This window comes from Geotrypetes seraphini, chromosome 2, assembly GCF_902459505.1.
Source record: "Geotrypetes seraphini chromosome 2, aGeoSer1.1, whole genome shotgun sequence".
Classification (NCBI taxonomy): Eukaryota; Metazoa; Chordata; class Amphibia; order Gymnophiona; family Dermophiidae; genus Geotrypetes; species Geotrypetes seraphini.
In genome coordinates this window covers 227,756,185-227,780,071 of record NC_047085.1, presented here as the reverse complement: position 1 = coordinate 227,780,071, position 23,887 = coordinate 227,756,185, and the positions used below count along the sequence as shown (strand labels likewise).

General features: G+C 44.0%; 1 protein-coding gene across 12 annotated transcripts in view; it reads left to right on the top strand.

Moving 5' to 3' along the window:
- The window catches only part of MRTFA (myocardin related transcription factor A), a 323,237-nt gene that overhangs the window by 86,341 nt on the left and 213,009 nt on the right, over positions 1-23,887 (top strand). Inside the window, exon 1 of one of the 12 annotated variants that reach the window (XM_033935109.1) lies at positions 5,654-5,754. The exons of the other annotated variants lie outside the window; for them this stretch is intronic. Coding sequence (XP_033791000.1) covers positions 5,685-5,754 — 70 coding nt within the window. The 5' untranslated portion in view covers positions 5,654-5,684. Of the gene's footprint in view, positions 1-5,653; positions 5,755-23,887 lie in introns of those variants that run through there. 12 annotated transcript variants of the gene reach the window in all.

Here is a 23,887-nt window from a genome sequence, read left to right as displayed (position 1 = left end):
CAGCTGACACTCTCCGGACTGCCTGTTTTTCTTCCTCCTCATCCTCGCAGCTCTCGGAGGCAGCTGCTAGACTCCCCTCACTCCTGTGTCCTGTAACACGAGCCGGGGGAGTGGCTGCGCTGGCGTGGTGCGCTCTTCCGACGAAAGACTGGTTGCCTCGAAAGAGGAGCCGGGGCTCTACAATATGCCCCCCACCCTGTGCCGAGGATTTTTCATCCGGCTCTCCGTGGAGACCGTGTTCGATGAATGCATCAATTGGGCCAAGCAATTGTCGCTCCCTGGGTTCTGATGTATACACCCTGGTCTTAGATTTTCATTTCACCATAGGTAAGTGACTTGAGCGCGTTCAGCTAAATGCCTTCAGGCTGCCATCTTGGTTAAGCTCCTCCCGCAGCATATTCTCACATGTGGGTGACGTCATCCACAGAGCCTGGTACGGACAGTGTAAAAGTATACTGTCACTTTAAGCTTTAGAAAGCTTTAAGACTGCCTGCACCGCACATGCACGAGTGCTTTCCCAACCGCCGCCGGCTCGCGAGGTCAGTGTTTCATTTTCTGCAGAGTGAAGACCACATTTCTGAACTTCGTTCCCTCAAGTTTGCCTTCCCGCTTCATTTAATTCATTTTTTAATCTTCTTTTACTTCCTTGTTTGTTGTTTCTCTTTTCCCCTTCTTTTCTGTACAACAAAATATGTTTTGGTGTGGCCTTTAGGCATTTTTCAAGCCTTTGCCCCTGCCAACAGCGTCGACAGCTTCTCAGCCTTCTTTTTACTCCACTTCGATATCGTCCTCTCCGGCTGATTCTGAGTCCAGAGCTAACTAAACCAAACCACAAGGAAAAACAAATTACCATACTCAACATATATTTTCTTTTAGGAAATATTAGGATTGGAATCAGATTTCCAGCAACTTGGACTTCTCCGTAGTACCGATCCCTGTTGATACCGGTGGACATAGACACCTACTAGCGTCATTGACTTATCTAGCATTGAGTCTCTTGATACATGCCTCTCCTCAACGCTGTCGTTTTTCAATGCAGGCTGTTATTTCTGAAGCGCATATCCTATTGAGGCAACCATGCTTCGACACCTGCTGCACCTTCGGTACCAGTTAGCTGCATGCAGTACCAGTGCATCCTCTTCATACATCGAGATCAGCGTCGTAGGAATTTTCAGCATTGAGTCTCGCTGCAAGCCTTTCATCGCTGTCATTCTGAAGTGTACCGCCTCAGATATTGATGCTTCAACTCACTCCTGCACATACAGTACCAACCTGATGTCATATGGTACTGGTGCATCTCTTCAAGTTGTTTAATATTAGAAGACTGTGTGATTCATTAAGTTAGCCTCGATAGCTTCGGTATTGGCTTCTGAGGTACTGGTACCTTCCTTCCGGGGTCATCTAAAGTTCTTCAGAGGGAATTCAGTGACATTTTCAAGTTGCATGCAGCACTGATGCTAACATCGGATTCCTCAGTACCGAGCAATGCTGAACATAGCACTTATAGGCCTGCAGAGACCACCTCCCAGATTTTCTTCCAACATATCATTGAGGTCTCATAACGTTATAGTACCAATTCTCCCACCCTTTGAAGTTATCGATTCAGTGCACCAGGAGCTATGGAGTAGGCCTGCTCTTCTCATCGGAAGCTAAGTAAGGTCATGCTTGGCTACTATCTGAATGAGAGACCACCTGGGAATACCAGGTGCTGTAGATCATGGGTCCCCATGTTAAGCAGCAGTGGCTCAGTGGAGCCACATCTGGCACGGGAGCAGATAATGGTCCATTTTTTTCTCAAGAGTACTTCTCCATCCAGAATCATCTGAGTACCAGATATAAATTCTGACCTGTCTTCCCACTGAGTGTGAGCCTACAATCTCTGCTCCAGAGTTGTATGGAATCCCTTTGAATCCATCTCCTCCTCCTTTTTTTTCCCTAATATATCAGGCAAATAAGGAAAACTTCTAACTCTAAAATTGGACTATGGATCCTGAACCCAGAGCACAGATCCTTGATAACCTTAGATCACTGTTCTTCAACCACCGGTCCGCGGACCGGTGCCAGTCCGCAGGAAATTTCTGCTGGTCTGCGCAGGGCCAGCGAGATTGATTAAGTTCAATTTCCTGCCGGTCTGCTTTCTCCCCTCTGCAGCTCTCCTTTACTTCCCAGCGCAGCGATTCACGAAGGCAGCCTTGGGGTTTTTGCTGAGTCACGGCTGCCTCTGATGATGCAACTTCCTCTTTCCTCAGAGGCGGCCTCAGACCCAACAAAGACCCAACAAAGAACCCGAGGCTGCCTTCCTGAATCGCTGCGCTGGGAAGTAAGGAGAGCTGCTGGGAGGGGAGAAAGCTACTATTGGAGTCTAGGAAGCTGCTAGGCAAGGGAAAAAAGGGACAGCTGCTACTGGAGATGGAGAAGGAGATATGCTGCTGGGAGAGGAGGAGGGAAAGGAATCTGGGAAGCTGCTGGGCAAGGGAAAAAAGAGGGACAGCTGCTACTGGACCTGGAGGGAAGGAGAAGGAGAGATGCTGCTGGGAGGGGAGGAAGGGAAGAGAGTTACTGCTGGACAGGAGGAGGAGGGAAGGCAGAAGAAAAAAAGGAAGGAAACAGCTGGCAGAGAGATTAGAAGAGGGGAAGGAGAGAGACAGGCATGAGAAAGTAGATAAATTGGGACGGGGTCAGCAGAGAAATAAGCATAGAGGGACAACGATGCTAGATCTGGTGTAGGAGAGATAAAAATGAAGAGAGCAGTGAAGCTGGAATGAATCATGTAAAAAGGAGAGAGGGGGCACAGGCTGGATGGAAAGGAGAGAGGGGCATAGAAGAAGACAGATATCATAGGGAAGGGGAGAGGGCGGACAGTGGATGGAAGGGGCAGATGCTGGATTGAAGAGATAGAGAGAGCAGACGCTGGAGGGAAGAGAGTGAAAAGAAGATGAAAGCAGAAACTAGAGACGACAAAAGGTAGAAAAAAAAATTTTATTTCTATTTTGTGATTAGAATATATTAGATTTGAAATATATATCCTGCTAGAGCTGGTGTTAGACATAACTGGGGACTGCAAAGCCCAGGCAGTGCTTCTTTAGATTCCAGCTGGCTTAAGGTGCTCTCTGACCAGGGGGCAGTTGCCCTAGTTGCATTCCCCTAACACTATTCCTGTCATGTGTGACTGCAATATTCTGTTAGCATGATATTTCTGTGTAGCATTCTGTAATAATTTGGCTTGTTCAGTTTTCTTGATAGTAGAGGGGATATATGTGAAGTGAAGGGGAGGGGAGACAGGGGTTTTGTTGATCCTTGCTCTGAATTATTTGTATTTATAAAATGACAATTGTACAGAATATTGTTTCTTTTTATACTTTAATAAAATACATTCAATATAAAATCATAACTAAGGCTTGTACAGATGGGATCAGATGATTTGCGGGGACCAAGCTCGCGGAAATGGGGTTTTAAAATTTTAGTCCTAGTAGTTTGCCGGTCCACAAAATAATTCTTTTATTTCTGCCGATCCACGGGTGTAAAAAGATTGAAAAACACTGCCTTAGATTACAATGAGCTTCCTACAGAACTTGTTTAGTTGCTTCTCTACTCTCCTTCACGTTGTGCTATTTAAGAGCTGGGGTCCCCTCTTTCACTTACTATTGTCCCAGCAAGATTGACTCTCTTTGACACCCTACTGAGAATTTCCTGATTTCCAGCTATGAATACTGAACATACTGAGCCGGATCATCGACTTATCCATAATCTATATTTTGAGTCTGGGACTTACTCATTGCTCCGCATTGACAGCACCACTAAGTACTATTAGGGGGACATACCTCTTTTTATTTGTGCAATATAACACTGCAATATACAGGGCATGTTTTTTGCATGGTTTAGAGCCCATTAAGCATAACACAACTCTTCTGTTTACCATCATGCTAATTCCATCTCAAGTGTAGAACGAATGACGAATCATCTATTCAACCATCACAACAACTCTGCGTACATATTATCGGAACTCTGATGGAGGGATCCAATCTGGGTATAGACCCTGCTAAGTTGGATCACCTCCCCCATTTTTCAATTTGCTGGGAAGATCTACTATCACTGTAGAACTTTCTGAGTGGATCATTTTTTTTTCCTTGACTGACTGTTTTCATCCACATTCTCTGCTGAGGCTCGAAGATGGAGAATATCATCTACGATGGTTCACTGACTATGTTCCCTCAGCAGGATCAACCAGATTCTTCGACAGAACATCAAACACTGTACCATCAATGATATTAAGTAGTCCAGCAGATATTCACAAATTTTTTTGCATACATTACCCTAATGCCCATTTCCTACTATCAAAAGAGCAATATTAAATACAACCTTCATCTCCATCTACTTCTTTATGCTAAAGAACTTGGAGACTTGTAGGTAATATATAACTTTTCAGTATAGTCCAACATGACCTACAATTTTGCTTTGCTATTTTACCTCATAAGAGGATGGTAGCCAGGGCCATCTCCTCCTCTTGGATCGTTGGGCCTTGGTAAAGCATGTTCTTTTTTGTCCATTTCCGTTCCCATTGATGAAAAACATTATTCCTGCTTGACAGGGGTGAATTGGTGCAATAATATCATTTACTGTGTCAGTGGACTAAGAATTTTAGTGGCTGTGGAGATCTTGAATAAAATAACAGATTCAAATCTGTAAAAGAGCCACAAGGGCCTACTGGGGCAGGTTTATCCTGGTAATCTACCCCTCCCTTCCTTTACAGTGAGCCATCTTTAATTGTTTTACTTCGTATAGAAAGTGTATTGCTGTTCTCCTGAAGAGCACATGTGTGTGTTTGTTTCTGCAGAGGCCACTACCACATTAGATCACTCTAGGCCTGCACTTCTGACATTATTTGCTGCTTAATGGCTTTAAGAAGTCTTGAATATGCAACTCATAAAAGCAGTAGGCGAACAGTTGAGCCAATAATACATTTTTTTAAAAAGAAACATCAAGCACATACACTTCAGCTATTAAAGCTTTTTACTACAATGTACACCTTATCACAGATCTCCCATAACACCTCTGTGGGTCTTGACCAAGTCTGGCTGCCTTTCACCCTGCGCTGTCTATGTGGCGTGAGCCAGCTGCCTAAAGGCCCTCTGGTTTCACTTTTGGCGCCCTTTCTTTGCTGCATGAATTTACTGTCTATGTTGTAGAAATGTAAGCAGATGTAATCTGTCCAGTGACGTGTTTTGGCCGAGTTTTCTGTTCCTGGTGATGTAGTGCCCCTCCTCGTCTCCGGCCTTTTGCTAGGAAGCTGCAGTGCTAGTTCCCTGGTGGGAATGGAAGCTCCTTTGAAACCTCTACCCCCACGACTTTAGAAAATTGGAAGAGGGAGGAGGGATTTGTGGGAAGAAGCTTGTGTCTCTGCTTTGGGAAGGACAGACTCTGCTTGTTTTTGGCTCGAAATCACAATTTAACAGTCATAGCTAGAGAATTTGCTTTTTCCTGTAGTACAGTCAGTAACTTTAGGCTGGGTAGGTCCTGACTTGCCCACACAGGGACAGAAGACAGAGCTGTACTGGGGAGTCTCCCTGCAGCCGGCTTTCTGAGACTCTGTGCACTTGCTGAATGGATATAGACAGCTTATAATTTTTGGATTTAGGTGTGAAAGAAGCCAGGGGTAAAGACAGTGTTATTATTTTTCTGAACGGATGGTGGTTGTCAAAGGACCAGTTATGACTCTGCTGGAGCCAGAGACAGCATTGTTGGCAATCCAGACAGGTAATGTATTTCTCCCCCTTCTGTGGGTGTGAGGCACAGTGGAGTGTGGGGTTGCGAGGCAATGAGAGAGAGGAGTTGCAAAGTCATTCATTTGGTCTTGCGTAAACATTTGCTTTGCTGTTGCAATAACTAGTATTCCGCAAAGGTTTTTATCCCTTTCAGAGGCTTGGCTTCCTCTGCTGTTGTCACTGTCTCTGGAGTGAGACTTCCATGGGAACCAGTATCTAGGAACAAAGATCAGGACCCCCCTTGCTGGGAAAAGGGAAAGGGTATGGGACTTAATATACTTCCTGTGGTTACAAAGTCGTTTACATACTATATACAGGAACTTATTTTGTACCTGGAGCAATGGGTCTTAAGGAACTGCAGTGGGAAGGGAAGAGACACAAACTCTCTAGCAGTGTCCCTCAAACTTTCTTGAGCCACTAAACATAAACATAGTAGCTGCAGCTCGAGGCATCTGTAAGTGCATGGACATTGCTGTGATGATGTCACACGCATGCGTGACTTCATCACGTCAACGTCCACGCATGTGCAAAGGCCCTCCAGATGGGCCCTGAGACGCCAGTGGAGGGTGCCAGGAGGGAAGAGGGCCGGAGAGAAGGAGAGGTGCTGGCGTCGGCTGATTGCCTACAGGACGTGCCTCTCACCCCAAGAGGCAGTGAGCCGGAGGCACCGTTTGTGATGCACTGCTCTATCGTATTCTACTTTTCTCCTGCTATTTAGCCACTGCCCCCTCCTCTTCCTCCTTTTGACTGCAAAAAAATGTATTTTTGTCTTTCGTTCTTCTGTTTTCTCATGAAAGTTAAACCTTGAGGTTTGTAGGGTGTGTTTGAATCTTTTTATACATGAAACATTTTAAACTAGACTGCTATGCACACATCTGCTCACAGTTTCAGCTTAATTTAGAGAAGCAGCAGTATCTCTGTGTCCTGCACTTAGTGCAGTGAGATGTTCCCTTTGCCCTTTAGTCTGTGACGGCTTGGTCCAGCCAGTGTGCAAGGATAGAGCTGGCTGGGGGATGTGATATAACTTCCAGCGTCTGGAAGTTCCCGATTGGTGGCCTTCGTTTGTGAACATAGATTGTGAGCCCACTGGGGACATAGAAAGTACCTGCATATAATAAATGTAATATCTACTCTCTTCAAAAAATATGATGAATAATGATCTTATGCTCAGAACACCGTATATTCGTCCTATTCCACCAACAACTGAGCATTTATTCCACCTTTTATATTGTTTAAACAGCAATTTTTTAGAGAATCTCTGAGCCTCAGCCCCACCACTCCACCGCATCAGCAAACGTATAAATTATAGAGAAGAGCCGAGGATGAAGTACCACGTAAAGTTTGCCATGATGAAAGTTTGCTTGATGCGGTGGAGTGGTGGGGCTGAGGCTCAGAGATTCTCTAAAAAAATAGCTGTTTTAAACAATATAAAAGGTGGAATAAATGCTCAGGTTTTGGTGGAATAGGACGAATATAATAAATGTCAACCACTTTGGTTGTAGCACAGAAAAGTGGTATATCAAATCCATGACCCAGAGATGCAGAGAGACACTGCAAAATAAGCGCTGGCATAAACATAGACTAAAAAAAAATGTCATGGCCTGTCCTTGGGTCAGTGCTTCCTCCTCAAGCTACTGTACTGGCTGTGTAGATAAAGCAAAGCATTGTGCTATTCTTGGCTGTAATGTATACAAAGCTTGAAAAATCTTTTGTTTCTAGAGCTTGCAAGAAAGTTCTGCACCCCTCTTCCCCCGAACAATATGTACTGGGTGAGGGGGGAGGTCACACATTCCTTCCTTCTCCCAAGGCTGTAGAAAGGCTACAGGCAAGATAGATCTGGAAAATGCGGTTCTTTATATGGCAGTTGATGCCTCTCCCCCCCATTCCTGGACTTTTCTAGGAATGGTGGCACAGTGAGATCCCTGCTCCAAGAAATTTTTATTTTTTTAATTTTTATTTATTCAATTTTCTATACCGTTCTCCCAGGAGAGCTCAGAACAGTTTACATGAATTTATTCAGGTACTCAAGCATTTTTCCCTGTCTGTCCCGGCGGGCTCACAATCTATCTAATGTACCTGGGGCAATGGGGGGGATTAAGTGACTTGCCCAGGGTCACAAGGAGCAGCGTGGGTTTGAACCCACAACCCCAGGGTGCTGAGGCTGTAGCTTTAACCACTGCTGCCTTACATTAAGGTTGTCTGGAAAAACTGTGCAAATTGAAGTTTTTCCCATTAATATGATTGTGCTTAATCCGAAAACAATTTTTGTAAAGTTTTTAAAGCCCATCTTGGGGTCCTTCAAAGCTACTGATTACATAAAGCTCCGTTTTTCTTAAAATTTGCTATTATATTTGCTTAATGGAACAAATTTTGTGGTGGTATAACTATAACTTTTATGTTTTCAGATTCGGCAATGATAAAAAGACATTTTATGGCATGTCTGTTTTATTGAAAAAGAACAATAAATCAGTACAGAAATACACTACAGAGTCTGCAGTATACTTATTATAACAAGTGGGGTTGAATTCCTTAGAACCCTACTAATACAGTGTAACAACCACAAAAGACTAGGAAAACATTCGCCTGTCATCAAATAATGATAAATTGGAAAAACTGTGATCGTCTTAATTTTTCCTTTTTGGTGGGTGAGCTTATGTTTAAGCTACAGGTATGAAAAGATGAATGCCAATATTTTAGGGCATTCTAAGATATTTAACTTAGTTTGGGGTCCATTAACATATTTTGTACAATTGTTATAGTTCGTTTAGCCTTCTATTACTGATGTAATTCAGACGCATCCAGGGGGGTGGGTGGGGATGTATCTTTAGGGAGATCTTTTAGGTAATTGTGGGGGGAGGACTTATATTGTTGTACTAATACTGATTGTATTTAAGTGCTTATTTATTATTACTGATTTGAATATTGTGTTGCACTTTTTGTTAGTAAGAAAAATTAATAAAGAATTTAAAAAAAATGATAAAAAGACAGTATTTTATTAGATGAACCTTCGATATTTGCACTTTATTTCGAAAAGATATTGAATTCTTGAGTGTTTGGAACACTATTGGTAGACAACTACACCAAAATGTACATCTTTAGCTATTAGCGAAGTAGTCAATTTTTGTTATTTTCCACAATAAAGTGCAAGATATTGAAGGTTCTTTTTGACTTTCAGTGAAGGCACCATTGTAGCTCAGGGCTTCTAGCGGTGCCTCTTGTGTAGTTCCCTGGCTGACTACTCTACTTACTCTTTTTGGCTAAGACTGCTGCTGCACAGGCAAATGGGTACAGGCAGATACTGCACTTTTTTGATCTTGTTCCAGCTTGGCCTTCTCATCTCTCCTCTTCCTGCCCAACCGAGTATATAGAAAGGGTGGTATGGTCTCAAAAAATGTATAGGAAGACGTTTCCAAAAGTCTTAACTCCTCCACCTCCGTTGAACAGGTGGAGGAGTTAGCCTTTTGGAAATGTTTTCCTATATATTGACCGATTCATCTCCTAATCAAGAAGCCTCATTAAATTTATATTTTTCTTCTGTCTATTCATTGTGTAATATGTTGTACCTTCACCATTTACTTTCTGTAATTCGCTGATTGTCCAGCCCTCTTCGATGTGAACCGCCTAGAAGTCATCTGATTATGGCGGTATAGAAGAATAAAGTTATTATTATTATACTAGTCTTATAGCCCATTACATTAACAGGTGCTAGCCCCAACTTCCCTGTGCAGCAGCAGCATTTCCCTCCTCCCCCCATTTTCCTGTGCAGCAGCATTCCTACATTCCCTTCTCCTCCATTTTCCTGTGCAGCAGCAGCAGCATTTCCCTCCCCTACCCCACCCCACTACCCTGTGCAGCAGCATTCCTACTTTCTCTCCCCCTCCATTTCCCTGTGCAGCAGCAGCATTTCCCTCCCCCCACTACTCTGTGCGGCAGCAGCATTTCCCTCCCACCCTTCCCTGTGTAGCAGCAGCATTTCCCTCCCCCCTCCATTTCCCTGTGCAGCAGCATTTCCCTCCCCCCACCCTATTTCTCTGTGCAGCAGCATGTTTGTTTCCCTTTCCAATCCCCGCCTGCATCTCACGACACAGTTGACATGCCTGCATGCGCCGGAAGCTTTTATACTTTAAAGGAAAGAGCAACAGCAGCAGCATTCACAATTCATTGCTGTTGCTGGCTTCAGGTCTTGCTCTCTGGCGCGTCCTGTCTTCATGAAAACAGGAAGTAGGCAGGACCCGCCAGAGAGGAAGGGCTGAAGCCGGCAACAGCAGCGAATTGTAAACACTGCTGCCTGAAGCACCCGAGGCAGACACTTCTCTCCCCTCCCAGCCCAACAATCCTCCCTCCAGCGTTGGCAGCCGCAGCACAGGCTGCTTCACAGCTTTCTCCTGCTGTTGAGTCTCTCTGTCGCGTCACTGAGGAACTCCCATCTTCTGGTGCCCGGCGCAGAGCGGCATGTGGGACCCTGAGGAGTTCAGCCAGCACTGGCGAGTAGAGTTCGCGGGTGAGGAGGTTCCGGCGATGCAGCTGCTCTCCGTCCTGGGCACATCTGCCATCCGCCGACAGCCGCCTCGCCTCGAAGCCCTCCTCCCGGCAGCCGCCACTCCGTGCGTCCTGTAATCCTGGTGACGTAGTAAGCGCGCATGCACACTCTTGCCGGCACAGTGCGACAGATCAGGGATCAGGGAAGCACGGGCTAAGAGTGCGCATGCGCGCCTAGCGTTTTATTATATTAGATATTTTTTGAGACCATACCACTCTGAGTTTTTGAGTACAAACATATTTGGTTCCATGATGCAGGATCTAAATGGGCCATATCGGAACCCCTGACTAAGATAAGTCTTTCATTAATGAATTTATAGTGGCATATCAACTGTTTTGACTACTTGTTGGTAGCGAAGAAAGTGATTTCTACACTTATTGAACTATATGCAATGACTGGGTGGTGAGGCGATATTCTTGGGGTTCGCCCCTTGTTTTTGCCTCCGTGTCTCTGAGCATATATTTTTTTGAAATTTAATTGATCATTAAATATGCATAAGAAGAATGTGGAATGTATTGAAGGAGTGATTTTCTGTACTAACTTCTGTGCAGGGAGCTAGAGTACAGGCCACAGGACCCAGCAGCTCTGTGCTGGACTTTGGTGGTAGCAGTGGGGGCAAAGGGGAGGGAGCTGAAGGAATCAGCTGAATGACTTCTAGAGAGAAGGGAAGTGCACCTGCGTCTGTTTTTAAAAATACTCTTCCTTGGCTGCTGACAGTTACTCCTGCATCTCTGTAGCTTGGGTGTCATTAGGCAGCACACCTCACACATTAAGATAAATAGACTAAAGGAAAGGCTGCCAATTGGATTCAGATGTGCAGGACAGGGTTGGTCCAGTCTAGGATTTATCCCAGTGACTGCTAGGATGTCTAGTCTTGTCTTTCTTAGGGAACGCAGTGGGGAAATCGGAACTAGAAGTCTCTGCATGCAGCGGGGAAACTTGGGACTTGTCTATGAACTTGGTTCCTGCATGATGTGTGATGTCGCTAGTGACATCATAATAAGTGTGTCATTGTTTGATCTGGTGTATGTGGCTTACTGAAGCAGATCATCTTCAGGGCTTCAGATGTGAGTTCAATCTGTTATAAAATCTTTCTCTAGCCAGCACAATTCTGAACTTCTACAGGCTAAAAATTACATCTGTTATGGTACAGAAATACTGAAGCAAACAGTTTTCTTTTAGTGGCTTGAATGGGAAGATACTTAATGCAGGTGGCATTAGGAGAGCTACAATTTTCATTGACTTGTATACCGCAGTTCTCTGCAAGGAATCTATGCGGTTTACAATAAAATTTAGATCAAGTTTTGGAAGTTACATTTTTAGAATGATAGTGGTTGTTAGGAGGAGAGAAGGGGTGGAAGATAAGAGAGTGACTATAGGGAGAAGTGGTATATGTTTAGTTTCTTTAAAGTATGTGGAGGGTTGTCTTAATTTGTTCCAAATGAGGGAACCTTGGTATTCAAAGGTAGCCTCAAACATCTTCTTCCGCCATACTTTTTGAGTAATGGGAAGAATAGTTTGAAGCATTGTAATACATTTGAGTTGGAGTGTGGATTAGAAAATGGCATGAGGAAAAAAATCTGGCCCCATCACCGGACCACAGTCCCCTTCACTGCCCCGTCCCCGAACCCGCCTTCCCCTTCACCGCCCCATCCCTGCAGCATCCACCTTCCCTCTCGCCACCTCACCATTCTTCAGCGGCCTGAGAATCTCCCTCCCTCCCTCCCTCCCCCTTACCTTCGCGGTGCTTTAGAAAATAAACTGATGCCGGCAAAGCCTGCCTGTGCCACCCTGCAGTCGCGTGTGTGTGGGCGGAAGCTTCTCCTCTGACAATTGTCATTTTATAAACACAAATAAAACAGAGCAAGGTTCAACAAAATCCATCTCCCCTCCCTTTCACAAATATCCCCTTCACTATTGTGAAAACTGAACAAACCAAATTACTACAGAATGCTACATAGAAAAATCAAGCTAACAGAATACTTTAGTCACACATGGCAAGAATAATGTTAGGGAAGTGCAACTAGGGCAACTGCCCCCTGGTCAGAGAGAGAGCCCTAAGCCAGCTGGAAGCTAAAGAAGCACAGCCTGGACTTTGCGGTCCCCAGTATGTCTAATACCAGCTCTAGCAGGTTACATATTTCAAATCTGAAATATTCTAATCACAAAATATAAATTTATTTTTTTTTCTTTTTGTTGTCTGGTAATTTTATTCTTCAAATCACATTGTCTCAGGCTTTGGTTTTAGGTTCCTTCTGTCTTCATCATGGTATGGCTGGCTCCTGAAGGTAAAATAGGTGCAAGAGGAGCTGGGGAGAAGATGCCGAGTCTGACAAGGGTGCAAATTTTTTTACCACAGGAGTAAGACTTTTCACCGCTCCCACGGGATGGTAAAAGGTCTTGTCCCCATTTCTGCGGTAAACCAGTTGCAAATGTTTCTATTCCTGTGGATTTACTGCGGTTTACTGCGGTAAACGGTCCCCGTGTCATTCTCTAGTGTGAATCACTTGTTGTGTGATCTTCCTACCCTACCCAGTCACTACACTCCCCCACCCCAGAGGTAGGAAGAAGACACTTCTTGCATATGAGCTCACCAGTTGGCAGCACTCAGCGTTAGAGAATGACATGGTGACTGTTTCCCATGAGTAACCCACGGGAACGGGGGAGAAATCGATTGGTTGCTGCAGGTACTGGGGCAAGGCTGTTCACCACACCATAGAATGGCCTTGTCCCTGCAGTAAAAGATCTGCTACATGTTGTCTCCCTTCCCACCCCTGCCGGTCAGCATCCCCTCTTCTCCTCCCTGTCTCACAGATCCAACAGCTCTCACACCCTCCTCTCCTGGCTTCCAAACGCCAGCGGCAAAAAAATAATAAAAACCCCACAATAAACCCGTGGCCTGCATGCAGCACTGCTCCGGGAACCTTCTTGCCGGAAGTTACATCAGAAGAAGGGACTCAGCGGCAAGAAGGTTCCTGGAGCAGTGCTGCATGCAAGAAGCTTCCAACTGGCTGGCAGGCCACCCCAGGAGGCGGAAGAGGCCAACAGAGGAGAGTCGTGGGTTTGTTGTGTTTGTTTGGAGGTTTTTTTGCCGCCGGCATTCAGAGAGGAAAGGGTGCAAATGCTGTTAGATCCGTAAGGGGGAGGGAGGGGGCTGCTGGACTCACAAGGGGGGGGGCGGCTGCTGTTGCACCTGCGAAGGAGGGAGGGAGCTGAACAGCTGGAGCTGAAGGGAATCAGTTACTGAATCTGGTCTGGGGATTGGGGGGAGAAGGGAAAGAGGTGCTGGGCCCATGTGGTGTGTGTAGTGGAACTGGAGGGAAGGGAGAGGTGCCAGACCGACACCTGGGCACTGAAGGGAGGGGAAAGAGGTTTTGAACCCATGGGAAGGGGGCTAGAGGGAAGGGAGAAAGGTGCAGGACCTGCAGGGAGGACGAGAGAGAAGGAAAGGGAAAGAGAAAAGCTGAGCCAAGGGGATGAAGGAAGAGTGAGTGAAATATTGAACATAGTGGAGGAAGTGAGGGAAGGAGGAAAGAGAGAGTGTGAGAGACACATTGGTATAAAGGAGTAAGAGGGGAGAAGCTGTACACGGATTTATGCAAAAAGAGGGGAGATGGTGGGTATGGATAGGGAGCATAGGAACAGGGACAAAAAGTGAGAAGGGAGATGATGAAGGCAGGGAGATGGGCACAAGGGATATACTAGAAGGACGTATAGAAGACATAGAGAAGGGAGATGCTGAACATGGGGAAAAATACATACATAGAGATAGAAGATGGATGATGAACATGGAGAAAGAAGAAATGTCAAATTGTCAGGAGATTCTGGCAAGTGAGTTAATAGAAGACAAAAGAAAACAGAGACCTGCCCCTGAGACCAACATGATTTGAAGAATAAAAGGTAGAAATTTTTTTTTAATTTTCTGTTTTGTGAATAAAATATATCAGATTTGAAAGATGTATCCTGCTAGAGCAGATGTTAGACATAACTGGGGATTGCAAAATCCAGGTTTGCTTCTTTAGCTTCCAGCTGGCTTAGTGGGTAGTTGCCCTACTTGAACTACTCCCCTAACACTATTCCTGCCATGTGTGACTGAAGTATTCTGTTAACTTGATTTTTCTATGTAGCATTCTGTAGTAATTTGACTTCAGTTTTCTCGATAGTGGAAGGGTTATTTGTGAGGGGGAGAGATTTTGTTGATCCGTGCTCTGTATTTGTGATTTATAAAATGACAATTGTACAGAATATTGTTTCTTTTTATAATTTAATAAAATAAGTTCAGTATAAAATCATAGCTATTCGAGGCTTGTATGGATGGGATCAGATGGTTTGCGGGGACGGTGGACACATTTTTCCTTGCACCATTCTTTACCCAGCATCTTTGTGATGCCACAATTAGGCCCAAGCAATGGGAGACCAGGCATGACTGTGGTAAATAAGGCAAAAGAAGGCCCATAGAGTGGCAGAGCAATAATCACTTATCTTGATGCAAGGTTTTATTTCATTTTAGGCCAACACATACAATATATAATAGTAGTGCTTCTCAACCTAGACTTTTAGGCATATCCAGCTAGTCAGATTTTCGGGATATCCACAATGTGGATCTGATGCAGAAAGCTACTGCCAGACATTACTGGCCAAACAGTGCATAGAGGAGTTGAGCGGGGTATTAACTCGTGCAAAAGACATGACCGTAAAGTGCATTGAAATGGACGCTGATAAGGTCAGTAAGCAGTCCATTCCAATGGGAAATTTTTTGCTGTAGCCTGACTTGAGCCACCTACCTTAATAGCCTTCCTGTTAGTGACATACAGACTGCCACAACAATTTTGTTTTATTATTATTATCAGCAGTCCTGAGGGTCCTGTTAATTCCAACTTGCACATCTCTGATGTCTAATGCACCCCACCCCACCCCCATCCTGACTGTAAATAAAACCCACCTTTGCCTGGTGTCTTGTGCATTCCCCCCATAACCCCCACTGTGACTCAGACTCCTCCGCATAAAATAAAATCTACTTTCCCCAGCTTTCATAAAATAAAATCTAATTCCACCCCCCGACCTTCTCCAAGTTCATATTTGAAAAGATATAGGAGCAATGCCCACTCGCTCCTACCTATGCTTCCTGAATGCATCAGGCAGAGTCAGTCTGGCATATAAGGGAATTTTTTTCTTATTTGGTAACTGGGCAGAGACTACCAAATAAGGAAAACATTCTTTTTTATGGTAGATTGTGCATCCCAGGATGCACTGAGGGGGGCTGAGCACTGCCACTTTTCGATGGTGCCATAGGCAGGAGTGGATAGTGCTCCTGCCTTCTTTGAGGGATGAACTTTGGTGAGGAGTTAGGAGGGGAGGGACTTTGCTAGGCAAAAGGGAAAACATTTTTCTTCTTTGTGAGGAGTTTGGGTTAGAGAGGGTGTTCATTAGACACCAAGAAAAGGTGGTTTTATTTACAGTTTGGATCAGAGTGGGAGGGGCACCAGACATCAAAGCTGTGGTTAAGTTGGAAGTCAAGGGTGGTTGATGGGACACTTGGGGCTGATGCCAATCACTGTTCAGGCACTGACAAGAAAAGTGATACACTTCTCCCTCCGAATCCACGGTTTCAGCATCCGCAGATTCAGTTATTCACAATTGGGGTTTTTTTTAGATCCATTTTCATTTTTTGAGCTATTTTTAAGCCCTCTTAGACTCCCCTTAAGCCTTACCTGGTGGTATAGCGGGTTTTCGGGGCAGGAGCAATCTTCCTACGCTCCTGCCCTGTGCAGATCACTCATAGGAAATGGCTGCCGTGAGCTCCCGTAGTCTCTCGAGAGGCCTTAAACAGCATGGGCCAATCAGAGCCCCAGCGCACCGGGGAGGGGAAGGCCCATTTTGGAAGAGAGGGACAGCTGGTAGGAGAGAGTAGGCATCCTTCCGGTCAGCCATCTAATTATAGGTGAGGGGGAGGGGGGTTGTGATGCAGTAGGAGAGAATGGGCATCTCTCCTGCTGCTGGGGTGATTTCACTTGTCAGCGTGAGAGAATGGACATGTCTACCACTGCTGGGGGGAGGGGGTTGCTGGGCAGAGGGAGAGAGTAGACATCTCTCCTGCTGCGGGGGGGGGGAGGGTTGTGTGGCAGTGGGTGAGAGTGGGCATCTCTCCCGCTGCAGGGGGGGGGTTGTCTGGCAGCAGGAGAGAATAGGCATCTCTCCCGCTGCTGGGGGGGGGCGCTTCTCAAATCTACTTTTCTAGCAGTTTCTGACACTGCTATACAGGGGTTTTAAACAGTGCTGTCACTGTACTGGCACCCCTGGACCAGTTGCTGAGTTTTGTCGCCAAAAGCTGACACTGCTCTTGGAGAATGGCTTGGTAATTTTAAAGAATCCACCGAAGTGCTCATTTCAATGTTAAGAGCCAATTTGCATGTCAGTGTCGGAGACTGCTAGAAACCCCGCTAAAAACAGAAATAAGCCATTTTGCTAATCTGCCGCTAAAATGTTTGCAGGCTAAACCGTCAGAAAACAGTTTATCGACGGTGTTAAACTTTTGAGAATCTGGGCCCAAGTTTATAGAATACTGTCAGTTCCATGCAAGCATTTACAATATTAGCCTTTGGAATGGTATAAGTGGTTGGGCCCAAAGTTAGGTGCGTAAATGTGGACTTATGTAATTGCCAATAAAGAATTCACACTTAGATGCTAAAATACTGGGCACTAACTTTAGGTATTCTTTATAGAATTACCCCATTAATGTATACTATGCACATGTGAGAGAGTATTTGTGGTCTGATGAGAGCAAGTAAGATATAATTTATTATTATTTTTTTTTTTTTCAGTTCAAATATTTTATTAATTTATAGAAAAAAAGAGAACGAAAGATACAACTTGTAATAAGACATGATACAATCTAGTCGCATGAATGAATAATAATCATATAAAGAACAGATGTTGGTGCTAATTGAAAAACAAATGCAGCACATCAGCCTATAATAGCATCCCTACAGTAAAGTGCCAGTGGCCGTATGTGTTCTAGAGATGCTTTGTAGCAGTGGGGACGGGAGACTTGTGCAGATACATGGAAGGATGGGTGGGTAAAGTACAGGCAGATCTTAGAAGAAAACCCATTTGCCATTGGCCTGGGCCTGGGATGAAAATGCTTCTTTCAGCCGGATAGATCCTGAGCACAAAGAAGATGCAACCGTGGTGTAGCTTGTTGGGGGGGAAAAAGGGACTATCTTTGTGTGGCCCAGATGAAACCCAAACCTGATCCATTTGAAAATCTGCGGTAAGATCTGGAATCTATAGGTTTTCATAGATGATCCCCAGTCAACTTGAAAAAGCTCCAGTTTTTCTGTCAAGAATGAATAAAAACGAGAGATGTGCATTTGTTAGTGGGAATGCCTTTAAAAGTTTAGTGCATGAAAAACTGAATGTACACATTTCTGAGTTAACATGCATACAATTGATATGTGCTTATAAAAAAAAAAAAATTCTAATGCATGTAGAAAAAAAAATTATTAAAACATCCTATATGAAATTTTTTTGGCCATGCACATCTCTAGCAAAGACTGCTGCTGTGCAGAATTAAATGTTTATTTTAAACATTTTGTGGCGGGGGGTTCCAAGTATTAAATCGTGTATGAAAACTTGTGCAGTGAAAACTATTGCACTGAAGAGATTTTGTTTTGTTGTTCTTAATTACTTAATATTTGTACAGTGTAAGTGTTCATATTGAAAGTGTAGAGTATGTTGTATGATACGATCTGTGGAACAAATTCCAACTTAACTGCAATTTGAATTGTTTTTTTTAGATGGCAAAATGTGAAAAACATAAGTGTGTGATTGCACTTACAAGGCATTTTGGATGTGTGGACCCTGTGGCAGAGTTTGTAAATGATCTCTTGTATACTAGATTGACACTTGAATTACTTTGAATGATACTGTAGACTTTATTATAGAAGCTTATGCTCTTTTGGTGACGAAGGGAAAAAAATACATGGAGGGCTTCAGAAATGCACATTCTCATGCATCGGGGATAATTGTTTTCTCAAGCTAGCAGGACCATGAGCTTGAAGAGGGGAGAGAGGAAGGTTCTTGAGTTGGGGCTGTGGGGAGAATTGGAAAATGTGAGAGGGTTATCAGGAAAGAGACTGGGGGGGAAGGTTCAAATGCCCTTACCATTTACTCCTGTTGCCCTCGCCCCTGCCTAAAGGAAATTCTTTGACAAAGTAGAGGGAGGGAGGATTTGGATCTAGATCATGCCTTTCAGTCATATTCAGAAACTACAGGTACACCACCGATTTTCTGGCACCTCCGGTTCCAAACCTGTGCTAGATTTACGGTTTCACCGAACCAACAGTGATCACCTTTAAAACTTTCTCTAACTTCGTTTCCTTTCTGTCTGTTCCCCTACCTCTAAATCGGCTGTCCCTTTGTTACTTCCTCATATGACCAGGAAATCAAGTCAGAAGAGCTGAAGCTGGCATGCGCAGCAAGTTTCAGATACTGCTTGCTGCTGGACTAAAGGAGGTGCTGGACCATCTGTTGGCAGAAAATTGGTGGTGTACCTGTAGTAAATATTAATGTCCTTAGAGGACTTACAGTATTTTTAAAAGATACTTACATTTTTAATTTACCAGGTCCATCAGAAAAGCGTTTTCATTAAAATGCATGAAATCTACCCTTGTCAACTCTCTAAAATTCAATACCATACTTCAGGCATGTCCAACTTTGAACAGGTCGTGATCTACTTTTCCGGCCAAAAGTGCCGATGATCTGCTACCATGAAAATTAAGTTTCAAATTAAATTTTAACCCAATAAAGTTGGAGGATTCCCCCCCCCCCCCTATTTTTAATGAACCTTCTATCGTTTACTTGGATATGATCAACTGTTAAGCAAATTAAGCAAAAACAAAACAGAGACGAAGATCCAGTAAGAACTGTGAGGGGAAATGAAAAGTACATTTTTTCTTAAACTTTTATTGAGTAATAACTTTCTTTAACCTTTATTGAGTAATTTGTGTTAAATTTAGGTCGAGTATTGATCCAGTCTGATCTTGCACAATCTTTAATATTTTGCTCTAGCTCATTAGTGAGATGTCTGAGCCTGCATTTCATCCACTAGCTTTTTGAAGTTGGGTGAATATTGCGTGAGGGCCAGTCTCAGGAAAACCTGGAGATGTTCATCTGTCATGTTGGAACGTTGTGTATTCTTTGTCATTTTCAGATAGGAAAATGCAGATTCACACAAATAAGTTGAACCAAAACAGGAGTGTACAGTTTCATTGCATCTTCTCAAGTTGGGAAATTTGTCTCTAGTCATTAGCTTTCAAAATGATTCTTGCTCAGCACGGGTCTTGAAAAAAAATGTCATTTTAAGGGTTAATATTTCATTTTCAAGAGATAGCTTGTTCAATGAGTAATTTTTTCTGATAGCAGCTATAGTTTCTTTAATTTCCACATCTACTTTGAACGGGTATGACAAATACTCCACAACTGTTCCAATTTTTTGGAAGTCACAGAATCTATTTTCAAATTTGTGGATAACAGAACAGATTTCTGTCCATAGTCTGTGAAAAGTAAAATTTGGATATTGTCCCAGATGGTCCTGTGTATTAAGAAAATGATCAAAAGTGTTGTTTGCAAGGTCAGTCATCATTAGCTCAAATTTGCTCTTGTAGGATGAAACTGTACTCATCATCTCGCCAATGCATTTGTTTTTACCTTGTAGTTCAAGGTTCATATCACTTAGTTCTCCTGTAAAGTCAGTGAGAAATGCCAGATCACATAACCACTCTTCATCTTCCAACTCTGCTTGGTCATCTCCCCTCTCCTTCAAAAAACTTCTTATTTCATTCAGCAAATCATGAAATCTTTGCAGAAATTTGTGCCTACTTAGCCACCTTACATCTGTGTACAAAATGATTTCCGCTGCAGCTTCATCAAGAGTAAATTCAAGTGTAAATTCAGTCCATGGAAGATCACTTCAAAGACGACTTTTTAATCTTACTCTTGATTTCCGCTGCAGCTTCATCAAGAGTAAGATTGAAAAGCCGTCTTTGAAGTGATCTTCCATGAACTGCATTTACAATTTTGAAAGTGATGTCCATGATGGTCTTTGTATTAAGTCTCTTGCAGGTGAATAATGCAGTGGTAAGAAAGGAAATCTGGGAAGTCGTCATGCTGTCTACAGAGGGTTGTGAAGCCCTTAACCTCACCTGTCATTGCTCTTGCTCCATCAGTAGTGATGGAAACAATTCTATGCAATGGAAGGTTACACTTTGTTACAAAAGAATGGAAAGAAGTGAATATTTCCTGACTGGTAGTTCTCCCTTTTAAAGAAATCATTCCAAGTAGTTTTTCTTTAACAATTAAGTCTTCAAAAACCATCCAGATAAAGACTAGTAACTGGGCTATGTTTCTTATGTCTGTAGATTCATCCAGTTGGAGTGAGAAAGCAACACAATTTGAAACATCCTCCAGTAATTATTTAGTTGGGTCTCCACACATCTTTTCTATTCACCGCATGACGGTGTTTCTTGACAATTGTACATCTTGAATAGCAGCTATGATCTCTTTCTTATTTTTAAATCCTTCAAAAAGATTGTCAGCTGCTTCAAGAAAACAATCTTTTACAAATTCCCTTGCTGACCTTGAAGGACGCTATGGTTGCATTGACCGAATGTGACCTTGGCTTGAATACAATGGCTCATTTTTCATTAATCATGCTAAACAGTAAGATCTCTTAGACCCTTCTCCCCCATTATGGATTAAGAATTGGTTGAAAGACAGAAAACAGAGTAGGTTTAAATGGTCAATATTCTGAATGGAGAAGGGTAAATAGTGGGGTTCCCTAGAGATCTGTATTGGGACTGCTGCTTTTTAACATTTATCAACGATCTAGAGATGGGAAATAGCTAGTGAAATAATTAAATTTTCTGATAACACAAAGTTGTTAAATCACAAGAGGATTGTGAAAAATTGCAAAAGAGGACCTTGCGAGACTGGGCATCAAAATGGCAGATGATGTTTAATGTGAGCAAGTGCAAAGTGATGCATGTGGGAAAGGAACCCAAACTATAGCTAAGTGATGCAGGGTTCCATGTTAGGAGTCTCTACTCAGGAAAAGGATCTAGATGTCATTGTTGAGGATATGTTGAAACCCTCAGCTCATTGTGCAGCGATGGCTAAGAAAGCAAATAGAATGTTAGGAATTATAGGAAAGGAATGAAAAGCAAAGATGAAAAATGTTATAATGCCCTTGTATCGCTCTATGGTATGAGCGCACCTCGAATACTGTGTGAAATTCTGGGTGCTGTATCTCAAAAAAGATATAGCGGAATTAGAAAAGGTACAGAGAAGGCTGACGAAAATGATAAAAAGAATGGAATAACTTCCTGTGGAAGAGTAAAGGATGGGATCTGGAGTTGGCAGTAGAAGAGAAGGGTACAGATAAGAAATGTACCTGATGAACGGAGTTTTCAGGAGGAGTATAAGGAGAGAGAAGAGAGGAAAGATACTGAGGAGCTGCAGAATGAATACACTTGTAAGTCAATAAAAGGAGTTTGAACTACATTGCTCCCCCCCGAATTTGCGGTCCGCGATTTGCAGTCCCGGTCATTTGTGGTATTTTCCGACTGCGAATGACCGGGCAGGAGAGGGCAGCCAGAGCACCGGTGAGTGAAGGAAATCACTCGCAGTATTCTCCTACCGCCTCTTCCTGTACTAAAGTCGGGCCTCACCAATCAGGAGCTACATGTCAAAGCCGCTCCTGATTGGTGAGGCCTGACTTTAGTACAGGAAGAGGCGGTCAGAGCATACCGCGAGTGATTTCCTTCCCTTGCCGGCACTTGGGCTGCCCTCTCCTGTGTCCCCTACTAAAAACCGTATTTGTGGTTTTTCAACATTTGCGGGGGTTCCTAGAACGGAACCTCCGTGAATATCGGGGGAGTACTGTATGCGGAACTGACTTGAGAAGGATAATGTGGGCACTATAACAGTAGTACAACTTAGTGGGCTGTTTATTTTTCTACTGATGATAGTAAATTGAAATTCTTTGAAAAGATATACATTTAATCAGTTGTGATGGTTTTTTGATACAGTTGAGCCTTAGAAGATTGGATATTTCACGTAGATTGTATACCACCACCAGATTCAGACATGGGCAATGGCTGTTCTCCTTAACTTCTCTTTTCCTACCATGGTTATTTCCTGAGCTCTTCCATGTTTCTCCTATGCTATCAGGGCTCATCCTTCCAGAGGCACCTCTCCTATCCTTGGGCCTGACCACACATCTTCAGTTTCCACCCAAGCCCTGAAATATAGGAGACAAGACTGGGGTACCAAACTATTCCATCACCTTCCAAGGTTATGGATCAGGTCACAGCTGAACCTCAGGAGTAGGATGAGATGACCAAAACCATCTGTCTATAACACTGAAGCACACAAAATACTGTCACATGCTAATCAGTCATAAATAGAGTTGTGGATTAGAGAATGACGCGGGGTCAAAGTTTGTCATAAGTGTTTTGAGGCTTCTGCACATGAAGATAGTCTGTGGGGAGGGAATGGGGATAGAACTTGGGCAGACAAGACAAGGCCGAAGTCAGAGCCTGTGGGGACGGGGCAGGAACAAATTTTGTTTCAATCTTCATCCCTGCCGCATCCCTGTGGGCTCCAACTTTGTCCCTGCCTTGTCCTCGTGAGCTCTATCCCCATTTCCTCATCACAGACTCTGTCCTCATTTACACAAGCTTTGAACACTTATGATTTTATATTTAAACTAGTCTTATAGCCCGTTACATTAACGGGTGCTAGAATATATGTGTGTGTGTCTGTCTTTATTTCTTTCTCTCTCTCTCCTTAGCCGCTTTCTTTCTTTCTGTCTTTCTTTTTCCTTGGCTGTCCATCACCACCCCTTGCCTGCTCCCCCTGTCCATTCTCCCTTCTTTTTACCTCCCCTGTGTTCACCACCACCCCTTCACTGCTCTCCTTATGCAGCAGCAGCCCTTCTCCCTTTGTTTTACCTCCCCCCTGTCCAGCAGCACCTCTTTCCTTCTCCCCCTGTCCAGCAGTAGGCGACCCTTCCTTTTTCTCCCCCCCCCCCTCCTTCTTATCCCTATGATACACTTATCTTTCCCTGCCCCTGATCAGAGGTTCCCGACAGCCGCCCAGTTGCACCTATTGGAAAAGTTCCCTCTGCCGCATCCCGCACCCCTCCTGACGCGACTCCCGCTGTGTTTCTTTCTGTCTGTCTCTGTCCCTGGTCCCCTTTGTATTTCTGTCTTTCTGTGTATCTCCCTGCCCCTGTGTCTTTCTTCTTTTCTTTCTGTCTCCCTTCCTCCCTCTGTCTGTCAGTCCAAAGCAGCATTCCCTCCCCCTCCATTTCCCTCCCCCCACACCAGTTCCCTGCAGCAGCATTAGCGTTTCCTCTACCCCCCTTTCCCTTCCCGCGGTACAGACTACGAACCTGGCGATTCCAGCGTGTGCAGCAGTCTTCACACGCTGCTTCGGGTCCTTCTACTGGCCTGATTTACTCTGGCACGTCACTGATGACATCATCTCACGGAAAACGGACGCATGGAGATGGGAGTGTGCATGC